The sequence below is a fragment of the Heterocephalus glaber genome, unplaced genomic scaffold (assembly GCF_053883595.1).
Source record: "Heterocephalus glaber isolate CG9 unplaced genomic scaffold, H.glaber_assembly_v1.0 deba00001472, whole genome shotgun sequence".
Lineage (NCBI taxonomy): Eukaryota > Metazoa > Chordata > Mammalia > Rodentia > Bathyergidae > Heterocephalus > Heterocephalus glaber.
In genome coordinates, this window is record NW_028258315.1 from 12,909,086 (window position 1) to 12,927,164 (window position 18,079).

Sequence of the window (18,079 nt, forward strand, 5' to 3'; positions counted from 1 at the left end):
TACTTGAAACAAAACAAAAATCACTTTTTATTAAACATTTACTTTTTAAAAGCGAAGAAAACATTTTTAAAGGAAAACTGGTAAAGACATTTCTTACAAAATTTTCTACAAAATTGTATCTCTCTGCATTTAGAACTCTAAGGTAGTCCTATAATTTTAAAGCTATTCTTCCAAGATGTTGATGAAATAAATTTCAAAGGCATTCATTTAAAATTAATGTATCTAAAAAAATTTTTATTTTAGAAAAATTTCTAAAAATTAAAGTAACCAAATCTATCATCTGAGAACAACTGCTTAGCCACACACACACGCCATCCTTACTTTGTCTATTCTTAATGGAAGCTAATTCTTCTAGAACCGTCTGGTCTGTAGATCTGGCAAAGGCCTCTGCTGTGGCACAGTAGCCATGGTGGACAAGGTAAGATGAAACCATTCTTAAAAAGAAGAAGCATCTTTTAGTCAAGAGAGTACAAGCTTCATACTACAGTTTGTATCATCAAAGTCTACTATATGGTATTAGAAAATGAACCTATTGGGCCAGGGATTTAGCTCAGTGGTTTCGCTGCCTGCTGTGCAAGCACAAGGACCTGAGTTCGATCCCCGGTACCAAAAAAAAAAGAAAAGAAAAGAAAATGAACCTATTTCCTCGAAACAAGCTTTAAGAATCTCAACTTTAAGTTGAAAACACATCATCTTGTTGTAATCATGCTTACTGACAAAACAAGTAACTGTAAATAGTATACAGAGATTAATCTAAAATAAATATTGCTAGGGAATCAAGGATATTAAATGAACCTTTCTGTGATTCTTGATTCCCCTTTACCCCTAGATCCCTTCCTATTCATTTCCCTATTATTCAATCCTATTAAACATAACTTCTATTTCACCTTTATCATATGAATTACCCCTGTAACACGCTATTTATAAAGTTATCCTCCTCCCCCATTTTAAAATAACAGATTAATCAGTGTTCCAGATTTCAACTATTTTCTTTACTCAACAGTTAAACAAGATGGGACTGCAAGGTATAAATAGAAGAAACACTAAGGAGAACTCAGAGCAATAATCAATCACCCAGAACAAAGTTTATGAGAGTCCTACTAATCAACAGACTTTGAATCTAAACTAAAACAGTTTTGCACAGAAAATTACTCAAATAGGATTTATAGGTAACAAACACATTTTGAACAAGTTTATTTTTTAAAAAACCCATCAAGTAACCAAAACATATACTTACACATACCCATAAAATGTGGCTAAGAAAAACTAATGGTTCAACAATATTAATCCAAAATCTGATATCTATCTATAAATATTCAACTGTTAAATCTGTTAAACACTACTAAGGGCCAGTTAGAAAATGGTGGGCAATGGTTTACTAGGAAGGGGCCTGGGCAAAAGTAGAGAGGTGGGGGGAGTGATCTCTTAAGCAATACATTTTCATCTTTAACCAATTGTTCAGATTAATTTAGGGAAGAGGAGATCTTTGAGAATGGACTTCCTGGAGTTCATGGATTCAAGATACCAATTTCATGAAGCAGGGGTAGGGGTGAGTACAGGATTAAGATAAATATTTCCTCTGCTACTACAGTATCTTGCTATGATGCCCAGTGGCAACCATTTTTGAACATTAAAGAGACACTTATTTTCTGCTCTGCTGCTGGCCTCCTCCTCCACCATTATTGTTAACAAATTCTAAGTATTTATGCGGCAACTGGGAATTCTAATTTCACGGTCACTGCTTCTTGGCCTTCATTTCTTTTATATTATCCTAAAAGTCTAACAACAGGTTTATACAAGAAAGCAGCATTAAAATTAATTAGTAGAAGTTTTAAAACTTCCTTTAACTAGAAGCTTTTATTTAGATTTTTCTATTTATAATGGGGCAGTTATAATCTCCCCGAATCTAAATGCTGGATGATAAATATTTAGCAAAACAGGGAGTCCAGCAACCAAACTATAGCTTGTTATTCTTACAAAGTAACCCAAATATTAGAAAAGTTTAACCAAATCTGGAAACATGAAATGTACTTATCATGTCTGTATTCCAATACATGCTGATTGTAAGAGTACACATCCAACAATTATTTTTCTTCATATATATTTGACCTATTGCTAAACAAAGTCAAGTTCACATCCCAAAACTAGATCCTGAGTTATCAAATCTAAATTATTCCTTTGAACTTATCTTTTACATCAACAATATCAAAAGTTGAACCATGAAACACATAAATCACTAAGTCCTATTACTAAGGATAACAAATGAATTAACCTAGCCTAAGAGACTTAATGTCACTTTAATCTACCAAATTAAGTTAGGATAAGATACAATTCTGTATGTACAGTTAAATCAACATTTTAAATTTTGTTTAAATAGGTAAAATGAACTGATTTTTGAGAAATTAAAATATACCAATATATTAGAATGATTAGGATTTAAGTCAGATTAAAAAGCTTCCGTGAATACCAGAAGAATAAACGTCTTCTAAAAACTCAATTTTTCAATAGTGTCAATTCGAAGTTCTTTACTCTTACTTTTGTATCATGGTCTGCCATTCTCCTTCTCGATCTCCAATAGGAAACCGGTCTATCTGTGCCTGAATTTTGGTTCTCCATTCTCGCATGTAGTCTTCTATATCAAACACAAAAGGATGCTGGCCAAAATTGGCATCAACCACTTCTCCTGGTGTCTGAAGGCCCACAGTAGGATATAAATTTGGCTGTAACACAATATATTTCATGTAAACATCTATCCATTTTACTTCAAACTTAATTTATTCTTTCAAAGTTATGTTTCAAACAACAAAGTGACAAATTTACTTCATGAATATTTAGGAATCCTAATCAAACTATTACCGGAGGAAGAATTTTTAAATGATGTAAAATAATTGTTAGATGAAAAAAAAATACCACTTCTTATAATCTAATCAAGAAAAGACAAAATAACTAAGACACCTATTTTATTTATTCAGAGACTATGCTATATTATATCATTTGGCATTGTATTTCAAACATCTGAAGATGCCATTTTTTTCTCTTATGAATATGTCATTTGGCTGTTACAGAGATTCCAAAATAAACATGTAACTCAAGTTTATATCTCAGCTTTTATACCGTACGCATTTCTACAAACTGAACACTAAGGCTAGTTCCCATAAAAGTGCCATCCCAGCTCGTCTTGTAATATTTTAAATTTATCACTTTCATTTTTCCTGTACATTTGGGAAGCCTGCCTTTACAAAGGGAAGCTGACAAGAGTTTAGCTTTAAGCAAGATACACTGCCACAGTGGGGGCTCTCTATATAAAAATAAAACTCCCAACATTTATATTTTGAGAAGAAAAGGATGAATCTGAACATTCAAACTCAGAAGTACATTCAGGCACTCAGGATCTCACAGTTAAACAATCTAGTTTAACAGGTGGTAGCTTCAAATATACAAAAAATACAGGAATGTTTCTCTTGGGTCTATCACTAAGTAATCATTAAACCTAAAGGGAGAATGAGTTATGGAGTGCTACATAAATGCCATTGTAATAATCCTGTGAGGTACTTATTATCTCTATCAGAAAGATACAGAAACTGAGAATTAGGGGTTAAATAACTTGCTCATGATCACTCTGCTAAAACATGACAGAGGTGGAATTAGAACACAGGCTTGGTTGACACCAAATGCAAGCTCAATTTTTATTCCTGTATGCTAAACCCACACATCTTCATTATGGATATTCATGCCTTATTTCTTTATTTTCATAGTTATGCCAAGTGTTTTCACAATATGAAACAAGACAAAAAATTAAAAGGGTATAACTTGTGTGAATATGACATTTAAATAGATTGCACAGCAAAAAAGTCGAGATTATGTTTAAAAACAACTGTTCAACAAGCAACATGACTCAGAAAAAAGGCCAAATATTGTGTCAAAATGTGAAGAAATATAAAGGCCCACCAGATTATGGAAATAAATGGTAAAGCAAAATAATACAAATGTACTGATTCTTAATAAGCTACAAAACTAACGAGTTCAAAAATTTAAGCCAAAAGCAGCTGAGATTTCAACAATGAGAAAACAGACCTGAGGAGATGATCTAAAAGCGTACAATGTGTCAATTTTATATAATAAAGAAAAAATTTCATGTGTCTCTACTTCCAGCACATTATGCTTTCCCCATTAAAACATATTATAGAATTATAAGATACTTTTAGAACAAAAGTATATAGGGCCAAAGATAACAGACATAGTAAAAGAAAATTCTGTTCAATACAGAAAATAAAAATTATTAGTTCAAATTCTTAAGAATCTCAATAGAAATGAAAATAATTTGCACAAGAAATCCAAAATGTCAATAAACATGAATAGATACTTAACCCTGATTTTCTACAATACAAATTAAAACAAGGTTTGTCTGGGGAAAGGGGCATGTCAGGTTAAAAATCAAAACTCTGAGAATACCCAATGTTGTGAAGTGTTGACAAAATAAACCATCTCATCCACTATAAACAGAAATGTATACTGATGTTATATTTTAAGAAAGAAATCTGAAAATTCTATTAAAATTGACGAAGCAGTTTTACTTATAAAAGTTGATTCCTACAGAAAAACAAGTATGTATAAAAATGTATAACCTGCAGTATTATTTGTAAGGACCAAAAAAAAAAAAAAATCCAGATAGGTAATATTATATGTCTTAGTTACTTTCTTGTTGCTGGGACATAATAATCCAATACCCACAACTTAAAGAAGGAGAGGTTTATGGTTTTTAGAGGATTCAGTCCACAGGCAGCTGGCTCCAAGGCAGAAAGGGGCTGGTGGAAGGGCCTAGAAGGAGGAAGCTGCTCATTTCATGGTAGCCAAGAAGCAGAAATAGAAAGGAGGGCCAGGGAGGGAGATAAACCCTTCCAGGTGACACTGTCAGTGACCCGCCCTTAACCAGGCCCCACTTCTCAACAGCAAGTCAGATACTGAACTCATTAGTGAATGAAACTACTGATAAGTATAGCACCCTGTGATCCAATCACCTTCCAGAAGCCTCGCCTCTGGGCACATGAGAATTTGTGGGAACTTTCTAGATCTAAACTATACTATACCATGAACATGAAATCTAAGATTCTAATAAGACATGCTATTATTTTATGTGTGAAAAAGATCACTGCAAATTAAATTCAATAGAGGATATAGATTCTAAAATGCATTCCCATTTCCAAAATGTTAACAGTATGAAAAAAATATGCTTCTTAAAATTAATGAATCATCTTAATACATATATATCAAAAAGAACAAAATAAAAATCAGTATATATACACAGAAAAATGTCTAATACTCATTAGTAAATGAAGAAAGCAAGTTATAGGCTAGTGTGTATACTACGACCCCTATCTTTTTTGTTATGGACATACTGGTTTACACATGTAAGAATACACATTCAAGTGAAAACAGCTGTCATAACTAAAGACGCTGGGATCATGAGGTACAACTTCATATATCTCCATATTTACATTTTCTAACTTAAATATTTAATAACTATAATAGTTATATAATCCTATAATCAAAAAACTTTTTAAAACTTGAGATAAAATATTAAGTCAGTTTTGTCTCTCTGAAAGGAGTATTTATATCCATCCCCACTTTGTGTCAGATACTCACTATGTCACCCATGCTAGCCACAAACTCCTGGACTCAGGCAGTCCTAGTGACTTGTCTCTCAAGTAGTTAGGACTACAGATCTATGGTATCATGCCCGGCTAGTAAATTTAATTTTTATACCATTTATTAAAACTTAAAACTGAAGAACTTGGGGGAAGAAGAGCAAGGACATAGTCCTGAACTTACTAAATTAAAGATTTTTAAAAACAGCCTTTTAAAACATACAGTTCACTAAGTTTTAGTAAAATCACAGAACTGTGCAACCATCATATCTAATTTTACATTTCTATCACTTAAAAAAGAAAACCCAAGTGCTTGCCTAACATGCACAAGGCCCTGGCTTCAATTTCCAGTAAAGAAGAAAGTGAAGTGGGCCGGGGATTTAGCTCAGTGGTTCCACCACCTACCTCGCAAGCACAAGGTCCCAAGTTCGATCCTTGGTACCAAAAAAGAAAGTGAAGTACAAAGACAGAGATGGGGGGGGGGGGGCAAAGGCAAGGAAGAAAGCCTATACCCCGTAGTGCCCACTTCCCACTGCCCCACCCTCTAACCCTTGGTAACCACTAATCTTGGTTACAGATGGATAATAATGTTTTTTCTTAATTAAAAATATCATTCTTGCCCATGTAGAATTAGAATAATTTAAGTCTCTATGAAAATAGGAAAAAATCTTATTTCTAACTTGTGAGTCAGATACTAAAATATTTTCAATCAAAATTGTTCCAAAGATAAATGTACATAATAAAATTCATATTTAACAGCAATTTTGTTGTTATATTAAAATATTTCTTTTAATGAAAATCAAAGCAAATACTTTATCTGTAAGATTTCATGTCAGCCTCCAGAAGTGGAAGGTGGCATCATTCTAAATGAGAACATACACTGTAACAAAAGGAATCAATCAGTTTACAGTTCAAGACATTTTTCAAACCACTGAGGTGAGCTAGGGAAGAAAACCTGTTTTAAAAAAGAACTAAGGTTTTCAGAACTGTATAAACACTATAATCCAAGAACTGTGCAGTATAGTCTAAATGACTTTTTTTTTTCCTAAATATATCCTCCCAGGATTCAATGTTGCAAGTAGCTAGTGACAAACAGAACATATAAATGCTTTCTTGGTGATTTCTTTAAGGGAAAGGATTAACTTTCCCCTTTCTCTTCATCTACAAAGTGAGATGTATCGTGTGGAAATCCCAGAAGATTTTATCGTAAAACTGAAAAACTTAGAAACACTATAAAAGGAAACGTGTAATAATCACCATAATAACCACTCACCAGTATTACAGCAAAAAGGTTTCATATCACCAATGGTTTACTAAATATAGACAAGGGAAAGCAGCATAGCTGGTGTTTCAAAAAGTAGCACAAAAATAATCAATGTTTACAAGCGAGGAAATCTTTTCCAAATGATCACCACTCTAGTAACAAAAAATGAAAGATCACAGCAACACAACTTACTCTGGTAAACTCGTAGGACATGCTCAGTGCCACAAAACAGTAGAGATAATGGGAACTAAGGCAATTAACCAACTTCAAGTGAACCTTAAGAGTCTTCTTACAAACCCTCTGCATCAATTAAAGACCCATCAAACCACCTACTAGAATCTACATCTATATACTGTGCCCAGCTACCAAATGTTCTACTCAAAAGACCGTCCTTTCCACTATGGTACTTTTCTTCTCTATTTACTACATCAACTTTGCTTCCTAGTGAATCGTTTATCAGCAAATATCCTACTAAAGGCAACAAAATTTTTTTGCTTCTTCTGACTCCACCTTCTTCTACTACCCCATCTGGACTTTATTTTCCCTTTTAGTCAAAGTCCTCCAAGGTTGTCCATAGTCTGTAACTTTGCACTTCTTATTCTTAAATATATTCCAACCAGGACTTCTCCATTACACCGAAACTTCCTTGTCCATGTCAGCAGTGACCAATTTTCTGTTAAACACAATAATTAACTCCGTCCTTATCTTAAATTATGAACTGCTGGCTTGTGATGCCTATGAGTACTCCTCCGTTCAGGCATTTCTTCGATTGGCTTTCAGGACCCATTTTTGGTCGTCTTCCTTACCTCTTACTGGAGGCTTCTTCTAAATTTCTTTGCTGGCTCCTCCTTTTCTCCCAAATTTAGCACACGCCAGAATTGAATTCTAGGCCTTCTTGTCTTCTGTGCCTATGAACACCCCCTTGTTGCTCTCAAGCAGTTTTATGATTCCAACATCTAAATCCAATGGCTTCCTAATTTTCATCACCAGCCCAGATAATTCTCCTGAATTCCAGGCTTGCATATCTAACCATGTGTAAATTAACTTGACTTTTAACTTATGCAACACTGAGTTACTGATCTTCCCTGTCAAAACTTGTTCCACTTAAGCCAGGCACAAGCCTGTCCTGCTTACCTATCTGTAGTCCCAGCTCCTCAGGAGGTTGATGGGAACCACTTGAGCCCAGGAGTTGGGGGGTAACCTGAACAATATAGCAAGACTGTGTCTCATAAAAAACAAAAACAAGTGGTCACCACACAGCAGGACCAAGGGGCAGACTGAGTGACCACGTGAATCCTGCCATGGGCCGTGTCCACCCTTGCTGACTCCAAGACAGCTCTTCCAGAATGGGTCACATAGACAGTGAGTAGGCATGCAGCTCAGGGTACAGCCCAGCCCATGTGAGGACATGGGTGGTGGCCTGGGCACTGGCAGCAAGCTGTTCCAGCCAGGAGGAAGGACAGGGAGAGCTGAAGGGCAATCACAGAGAAAGGTCGGCTCTGGCTCCATACAGTAGAACCAATCAGGACCATCTAGGGGGACAGCAGTGAGTCCTGGCTGCATTAGGTTGGGTCTCCTGGTCCTCAAAGAACCTCTGAACAGGATCTGGCCATGGAGAGGAGGACTCTTCCCTTTGAGAGGCTTTCTCTAGCTGCAAGCCCAGAGGTGAAGACAGTGGAAACCACTGCCATCCAAGGCCTTTGGGTCACCCATCAGGCAACTCACTCCAGTCAACTGGGGTGCCAGCCAAGACCTAGAGAACCATGGGATGGGCCATTTCACCACCAGCTACAGCAACGAGGGCTACAGCATCTGTTATTATTTTTTGCTTGCTACTAACTAATGCTAATACACTTTTGCATGCCAAAATTAACAAACAAAAAACAAGGGTGAACAGGTACAGCTCAAGGCCCTGGACTTGATCCCCAGTATGACAAACCATAAACAAAAAAACTTGTCCTACCTATCCAAAGCTTTCCCTACATCAGTCACTGAACTTCTCTCCATTCCCTGTCTTTCATGTCTCCATTCTTTCCTTAGACCCACCATCTTGAAGTCAAATCCTTTTTTTCATATTTTCACATCTAACCTATCGGCAAGTTTTCTTGGTTCTCAGATTTTTAAAAGAATATTTATTTTTCATTTAAGCTCTAATCTACATAGAACACACTTTGGTATAAAATATAAGACAAACCCTAATGGTGTATTCTCTTTCAAAAGATCAATACTTACTTCACCACTGTCTATTAAATAATGCTTCTTGATGAGCACCTTTCATCTGTACACTCCTAACTTTCCTTGGCTTAACAATGGTAATCTCTATTATAAGATTTTTCCCTCCTAGGACTTTCTTAATGAAAATCACTTATCTTTTATTGTCTATTCTCTGCCTGAGTTTCCCTTCATCTCTCAAGTCATTTCTGTAATGGGAATGCATCCCATAATCAATGGCACCATATGTCCATCCCTACTGGTCAGGCAGCTGCCATGATAACAGCATCGTCGCCTGCACAGGAAGTGCTAAATGAGCTCACTGTAAAACTCTGGGACCTGTGTTTTGTTTTTTTTTTTTCTGATGAAACAGCTGGATAACCATAACCTCTAAGATACTTTAATCAACAAGCCACTTAAGGCCAATTGAAATACTGGAATACTAAAGTCCTGTTGTCAAAAAAACCTTTTCATTATTATTATCACATTCTAACATTAAGAAAATGTCAGCATTCAAAATGTCCACAATGCAATCACCAGACTACAGAAAGATCCCAGAGACATAAAGGAGAACTCTTAAGAAATGATCCTGACGGTAAAGACGGTAATATGTAGAAAATCACAAGTATCAACTCTAGAATTAAACTTCTACTGTTAACACTCACCTTTATCCCTCACGTGAATTTCTGCAAAAAGCTCTTCACAAGTCTCTTTACTTCTACCTTACTTTCTCCCTAGTCTCTGGACCTAGCCATCAGTGTGATCCTTTAAAAGCTAAAGATTTATCATAACAACTAAAACTCTATGATGTCTGCTTTTCACTCCGAGTAAATGCCCAAGTTCTTTCAGTGGCTTATAGGGTCCAAATGACTCACTTCACATGACCCCATTATGATTTCCAACTCATCTCTACTGCATGTTCTGCCTTCCCCACTCCTCACTACCACACTTCATACTATTCTTCAAACAATCTGCCTTTCCCATTACTTCTATGTGCTTGGAACACTCTTGCTCTACATAACATCTGACTAGCTTTCTCCTTCCTTCAAAGCTCTCTGCTAAGTCACACTTTGAGCAAAGGTGAGCAGCCTGTATAACTTCATATCTTATCTTTGATACTCCTGTGCTCTATTTTTTCTTTCTTTCCAAAATACTTGAAAGCTTTTAAAATGTTGTAATTTACTTCTTTCCATGTACTACTTATTCTCTAACTTCCCCAGTGGACTACTGTAAACTATAAAAGAACAGAAAGCTTTACTACTCATTTTGCCAAATGTATCTCAAGCACAGAACCTTCAGTATGGCAGGCTTTAAATACACATTGGGCGAATAAATGATTAGAACTGTTGAACAGCCCTTTGCTGAAAGTGCAAAGACACCAAAGAAACGTATTTCGAATGAATGTACAGTGACAATATAATGTGTATCTGAGGCCTGGGGGTGGGGTGGAGCTGAACATGTGCTTACCAGGTGTGTGGCCCAGGTTCACTCCCTGACACCATAAAAAAGTATATTTTAAGTAATCAGTTCTGGTTTGTTTTACTTTGTGCAGCAGGATCCAGTGTAATTGTGAGTTCAATTTGTGAAGGTCCATACCACCCAGAAGTATGGAAAGGATCTCTATTCTATGAGTGACATTTAAATGTAGTATCAGTAAGACTGTGTTCTAAACATGCCTAATTTTAGTTTCTTTACAATTCCTTTAACTGAAAATGCAAAACTGCTTTTAAGAAATTATGACTTACCGGTAGATCGGTGAAAGCAATACCTTGGGGGGAAAAAAAAAAGCATTAGAAGCTGTTTTTTAAAGGCAAACTACAGTGACAAGCTGAATTTCTTACTCAAACGGTAAAGAATGGCAAAAGAAGAAAAAATTTTAAACCTAAATATGAGCACAGAACTAATTTTTCTCAGTAACACTTACATATGTCATGGTGACTGCAACCTTGTGGGTCATACACAGATTTTATTTCTGAGACACTGCTATTACCTCTAGGATTTCTGAAATGGTTTTAGATATATCTTCAAAACTACATTAGGAAACATGTAAGAAAAGTGACTGCAAAATAGTCACATTTGATTTTTCACTGTCAAGCTGCATTATCCAGCCTCACTAACTAATCTTCATCTAAATTTAGCTTTTAAATAACTCTAGGTAGAAGGAAAAGGAGAGGTCTTCTGTTATAAAAGGTGAATGAAAGAAAGTTTAGCACTTGTTTCTTTAAGTGTTTCTTGAAATTTTTGACTACTGTGAAAAAAAAACCCTCCTTCAAAAGATAAACACTTACACAATTGAGAACTTGTTTTGAATGCCCTTGGACAGTAATTTCAACACAGTCATGTTCCAAATACAATGTTAGCAATGGCAATGTCACTGGAATAATTCTACTGGCATCCCAATGTAACAATTTAATAATGTCCTTTCAAGTGATCAAATGTGTTACTTAGCTAGTGATAATCCAAGTATCTCTGTAGTATTTCACTAATATGCTTTAAAAGATTAAGTGCTAGAATAATGAGAGAGGGATGAGCTACTCTCAATTCTTCCGGTCTAAACATACATAAAAAGAAAACATAAGAAAGCCACACCAGCACCAGCACCACCGTTTAAGGTCTTGATTACCATCTTTAAAAAAACAAAACAAAAAAAACCAAGCCTTTTGTGTTAAATTATTTTTAAGGTCTCTTCTCACTTGAGAATCTATAATTGTGCCATACCAATAGAAAACAGAAACAAAACACAAACTTTATGAATCTACTTTTTAAAATAATAAAGTTAAAATGTTCCAAATCTAAAATATTTTGAGCACCAAAAGATGCTACAAGTGTAAAACTTCACACTGGAACTCATATGACGGGTGCACTAAAAATATCATATAGAATGTCCTTCAGGCTCTGTGTATAAGGTGTACATGAAACATGAATGGATTCTGTGTTTAAGTTGGGTCCCATCTGCAAGATATCTCACATTTATACAAACATTCCTCCAAAATCCAAAATGGAAAACAATTCTGGTCCCAAACATTTTAGATAAAGGATACTCAACCTATATATATTTTTAAAAATAAATGTGTAAAAACATCTTGTAGTTAGCAAAACCCTGTATTTATGACTGAAAAACTGGTAAATTTGTTGGTTTGTCAAAACGAAAGCAAAGCTACAGTTGTTTTTGTTTTCATCCCATGTGAAATATTCTGATTACGTTTACTTTCATTTAAAGTAAAGGGGCCGGGGATTTAGCTCAGTGGTTCTGGCACCTGCCTAGCAAGCGCAAGGTCCTGAGTTCGATCTCCAGTACCAAAAACAAAGCAAAGCAAAACAAAACAAAAGAAAAACACATACTGCAGAGACAGATAATTTCCTGAGCCTTGACTCCTGTATGCCTAAGAGTTTTGGGTTTTGGGCCGGGGATTTAGCTCAGTGGTTTCACTGCCTGCTGTGCAAGTGCAGGCAATCCCCGGTACCAAAAAAAAATAAAAAAGAAAGTGTGTTCCTGGGCTGGGGATTTAGCTTAGTGGTTCTGGTGCCTGCCTTGCAAGCACAAGCGATCCCCGGTACCAAAAAAACAAAACAAAACATGAAGTGACTGTGAGCCAAATGTAAAAATTTCTTATAAATTTTTAGAAAAGAGAAAAAATATTTTAACAAAAAAAACTACACACAATTTTTACCATTTTATGATATAGCCTAATCGATTTTCTTTTCAAAGATACCTATAACAAAACTATCTGGATTTATTATTCCAGCAAAAATCATCTTGTCAGTAATTACTGTAATCTTCACTCTTTGTCAAGAATTCCAGTAAAAAACTCCAATGAATTCCATAGTTTTAACATTTTTCAGATACTGCCAAACATAGCTACCACAACTTATGTGGTTAAGACCACAAAGATACCACTTTAGCAAATCAGCATTACTATTTAAATTTTACACAGAAAACAACTTTCTATTTTGTAATTTCCTGATTTGTCAAGAAGGTATTTGAATGTGATCTTCAACTGATAAATATTCAATAGAGTTTTTAAAAATCAAATTAAGTTCATGTATGTACCGAAATGTTTCTCCAATAAAACTTTTTCCATTTCTCTTCACATGGTAAGCAAAATGTTTACTTTGAGTGAGACTTGCACAAGACAGAAATTAAAGATGTATCAGCTCTGGGGTACAAGTCATGCCTTTGGGAATTACAAGGAACTGGGACCTGAAGAGCATTTTATCTTTCATACACTAGAATCTAAGCCAAAGGTAGGCAAACCTTTCCTGTAAAGGGACCAACAATCAGCATCTTCTGCTTTCCAGGCAGATGGTCTTTGTCACCACTACTCAACTTTGCCACTAACAGGAAAGTAGCCATAGACAAGACAGAAATGGATGGGTGTGGCTGTGTTCCACTGAATATTTTAAAACAGGCAAGAGGCCACTTTGGCTATAGCTTCCAGAGAACCCTTGCTCTAGAAGATAATTTCTGCACACCAGTATATCATCACTGCTTCCCTGGCATCTAGCCTAGAGCCTGGCAAACAAAAACACCAAACACAAGGGCTGGGGATTTAGCTCAGTGGTTCTGCCTCCTACCTTGCAAGCACAAGGTCTCGAGTTCAATCCCCAGTACCAAAAAAACAAAACAAACAAAAACACCAAACACATTATTGAGCACTCACTACAGGCTAGGCAATTATCTCAGAACTCTTCACGCATCATTTTAGTTTACTGTAACAGCCATAGTGTACCAAGTATTACAGGTACCTTATTTTACAATCATGAAAACATGTGGCAGAGAACTGTTAGGTAACCTGCATAAGGCCACACAATATAAACCAGGAGCCAGTCCACTCTGACTGAAGAACTCCTCAATCAAGATTATACTGCCTCTCCATGTGGTTACTATTTATTACATTTATGAATAAACACCACCAAACATTTCAAATTTACAGTACTACCTTGGTTTACAAACTTAACTTGTTTTATGATTCTCTTGCGTTTGTGTTTGTGTAGGGAAGATGGTCGTGGTCGTGTTTGTCACCCGATGCAGAGTTTGCAAAGGGAAGCAAAATTTTGCTGAAAGCTTTTGTTTGCAAACAGAAGTGTTTATGAACCAAGGTATTACTGTACTTTAATTAGAATGTAATTCAATCATTAAGTGTCTTTTCTTAGGAAGCATCTTATTTTTAAAATAGCTTTTATATTCAATGGAAAGACAATTTCAATATCTGTGTTAATATGATAGGAAAATTTAAAAAATCACATCACCTTGGATGTTCCCATCTCCAAAAATAAAATTTTCTTCTCTAAAAAGTTTAAAAAGTTAGTGTTAAAATGACTAATTTGTGGTTTTCTGAAAAACATCTTATTTTGCATTTTTGAGCCAGTCATAAGTCATACCTAAAAAGCAGGCTTCTCTCTTGGTTTAAGATCTTAAACACATTAAGCAGCCAAGCCAACTAACTCAGTTAACTACTGTGACATATAAACTGCATTAATAGTATCAGACTGATGAGAATAGAAGGATCTTTTGCAGAAATGAAACAACCTTTATAAGAGAATCATAGAACTAAAATAATCAGAAGTAAAAACGTTAAGCTGAATATAAAATAAAAAAGTAATTTTAAAATGCTATTCATAAGCAGAGTTTCTGTCCCTTGAGGTTATTTAGTTTTTGCTTCCTTTCATTTTATCCCATTAGGAATAATCTGTTATGAGTCAATGATTTTCCCAACAGTACAAATAATGTTATGTCCATTTCTCTAAAGCATCAATCAGTCTTGCTATTCTTTATATTTTCTGTAATTCTAAAAGGGGGTAAGACTTTCTAAGAAAAGAAAATGTAACAACCACATACAATTTTAAATTTGAAGCACTAATGAGTGGACGCATATTCAGCTAAATAAAAACCCTGACTTCCTATTGGTCTTTCAATATATGGGTTTTTTAAAGTTTTCATTAACCTACATATTTTTTATTAGCCACCTATCTTTTATGCTTAGAAGTTTTATTACTACTTGATTTTTTTTTTTTTCGGGTACCGGGGATTGAACTCTGGACCCTGTGCTTGAGAGGCAGGTGCCAGAACCACTCAGCTAAATCCCCAGCCCATTACTTAAGTGTTTAATTCTGTGCCCTCTTGCAGAACAGTCTTGGAGCCATCATCCTTTAGCAATCTTTGTTAGTAGGTCTGACCTTTGAGTGTGTCACTGCCCTCCATTTCCTGGAAGCACTGAGCTTTCCAGACCTTTGTAACGGTTCCTCACACTATCCTAAGTGACAGCTCTTTTGTCATATCACCTGTTACCTATGGAATTGGATCAGAATCTCAAAGGCTTTACTCAAGCAAAACTCTAACAAAACTCTTGCATTTCTATACCAGAATACAAACTTTCACCACTTCCTCAATTTCCACATGGAGAAAAGATACCATGTCCAAAGGCATCTATCTCTAAAGGAGAATGATATAATGAACATGAGTACCATGTTGGAAGCACAATAATCACAAGTATCTGGTTAGTTTGCATGCAACGCATTATTTCTGTACCTAAACTATGTCCATTCTTGGTGTAAAAGCAGGTATTGTTGATAAGGTTAACACAACAGCCAATGACATCACCAGTTGTAAAAGTTGGTCCATAAGGTTGTCCAGTTCCAGAAGAACAAAATGAATGTCCATCATCCCCATGGTAACCATATGAATGTTTATCCCAACCTAAAGAGAAAAGTTCAGTATATTTACAATGAGAAGTAAGGATCCTCAGTACTATATTTATTCACTAAGACCTTGAGCGAAAGAGTATGACAGAAAACATTACAAAACTTACATTCTCAACAATTACACTATGAAATCATTTCTATATTAAAATACTAGTCACAACATTAAGGAAAATAAATTTACTACACAGAACACTAAAACAAGTATTAAGCAAAGGGACTACTACTGAAAACAACAAATGCAATATCCACAGTAGAACCTGTTTCTATGCATGTTTTTTTCCCTAATATATTAAAGAATTTTTGCTTTGATTTAAAGAAAAATTACAGACATAAAAGATTAATGTAAAATAGATTTCCCTCTACAATTAATTTTTAACATTAGCAAACAATAGCAGAAAATGTAAACCAAGAATTATCACCTTCTTCTGCTAAGTGGTATCAAGAAACAGTTCTGCACTTAAATCTGTACCTTCCTGGGCTCACTTTTAATATCAGCCTGTAGCTTCCCAAAATAAACTGAGGATGGGCTAAATAAAAGTAAGGGTTGTGACAAGCAGCAAAGAAAGCCAGTCACGTTAAAATACTTAATGCTACTCATGTATATACCACTTGGAACTCGTAATATAGGTGATTGAAAATACAGAAAATCAAGAGGGGTAGGTTTAGCTAAGTGGTACAGCACTTGCCCACTGTGACAAGGCTCTGGGCTTTCGATCGTCAGCACTACAAAAACAAAAATACTCCCCAAATACAGAAAATAAGTATCTTTTAACTGTTTAGTCTTATTACTTGAAAATTTTAACTAGAAAAAGCTTGCTATAAGATAGTAATACTAGAATTCAATTATAAGTGTACCTGGTAGTCTATTCATGTTCACACCTTGAGCAGAAAGACCAATTCCCATGTAACTGTTGGAGGGGAAAAAAGGAAAGAAACACAGTTTATTATAGTCATGAATATGTAAATTATCAAACATATTAAAATATTATCAGAACCAAGCCCAGGTTGAAACTCTTGGAATTGTTACAAAAATGCTATTACAAGCTGGGCACAATGGGACATGTCTGTAGTTCCAACACTGAGGAGGCTGAGGCAGGAAGATCACAAGTTCAAGTCCGGCCTAGAAAACGTAGCAAAACTCTGTCTCAAAATAATAAAATAAAAAGAGGTGCAGGTGGAGGTCAGTAGTACAGCACTTCTAACTGACTTTGTTTTATGTCAATAAAAATTACAATTTACTACAGAGCAACAAAGGACAATATTTAGCAATAATGAAACCCAGATTCTAAGTGAACTCCTATAATAATCACTCATAAACACACCCAAAGTATTAGTAATGCCTATAGGAGTTTACTTTTTTAAAAAGTCCTATAGTTTTTACCTATAAACATCTTTCTATCTTTTTTACCAATAATTATTCTGGACTACAACTTCTCAAAAAACATATAGAGGAATTTGTGTAAGAAAAAGGAAATGTTAAATAAGACACAAATATATTTCCAAAGGAGCACAGTGAAAATGCAGAGCACCACAAAAGAGGGACATGTATTAATCAATATATGAAAAGAATGTCACCTGAACTAGTTAATAAAATTACCCTGAGAAATGTGTTTAGGGTTTTATATATATAATGGTTTTCTACAATTGAGCGAAATGACAAAATCTACCTAAATAAGAGAGTCTTTATTTCTAATTTATAAAATTAAGGTGGGCATGGTGGCAACACTTCCTGTAATCTCAGCACTCTCAGGGGCTGAGGCAGGAAGATCACATTTGAGACCAGCCTGGAGACTTAATGAAACCCTATCTCAATTTAAAGGGGGGGGGGTGCTAGAGACTAGTTCATTTTTGAATGCATGAAGGTCCTTGGTTCAATCTCCAGTACAGGATGGATGGACAGACAGATGGATTAAAAGGAAGAAAGGAAAGAAAAAAGGCTAATTGTTAAGGTATGCAATTAATCTTCAAAAGCTTATAAAACATAACAAATCCTGATAAAAGTTTAAAATGGGAGAGTATAACACAAGAGGTATAGACTGAAAAACTAAAAAGTGTGAACTGAATCCACTTTGTTAAAAAAAAGTTTAAGGGCTGGGGATTTAGCTTAGTGGTTCCAGCACCTGCCTCGCAAGCGCAAGATCCCGAGTTCAATCCCTGGTACCAAAAAAAAAAAAAACTTTAAGTCACCATGATTGGACCAAGATTTAAAATGGCATTTGATAAGAGTCAACCACCAATCTTCATAAAATCTCCAGTG

General features: G+C 35.3%; 1 protein-coding gene across 3 annotated transcripts in view; it reads right to left on the reverse strand.

Moving 5' to 3' along the window:
- Positions 1-18,079, reverse strand: part of Ranbp9 (RAN binding protein 9) — an 83,331-nt gene that overhangs the window by 20,816 nt on the left and 44,436 nt on the right. For all 3 annotated transcript variants that reach the window (XR_015439315.1, XM_087181783.1, XM_087181784.1), the window contains exons 3-7: positions 16,678-16,730; positions 15,650-15,817; positions 10,866-10,888; positions 2,536-2,720; positions 322-434 (exon numbers count right to left, since the gene is read on the reverse strand). Coding sequence is in view for 2 of the 3 variants with exons in the window: in XM_087181783.1 (XP_087037909.1) it covers positions 322-434; positions 2,536-2,720; positions 10,866-10,888; positions 15,650-15,817; positions 16,678-16,730 (542 nt within the window). In the remaining variant the exon portion in view is untranslated. The remainder of the gene's footprint in view (positions 1-321; positions 435-2,535; positions 2,721-10,865; positions 10,889-15,649; positions 15,818-16,677; positions 16,731-18,079) is intronic.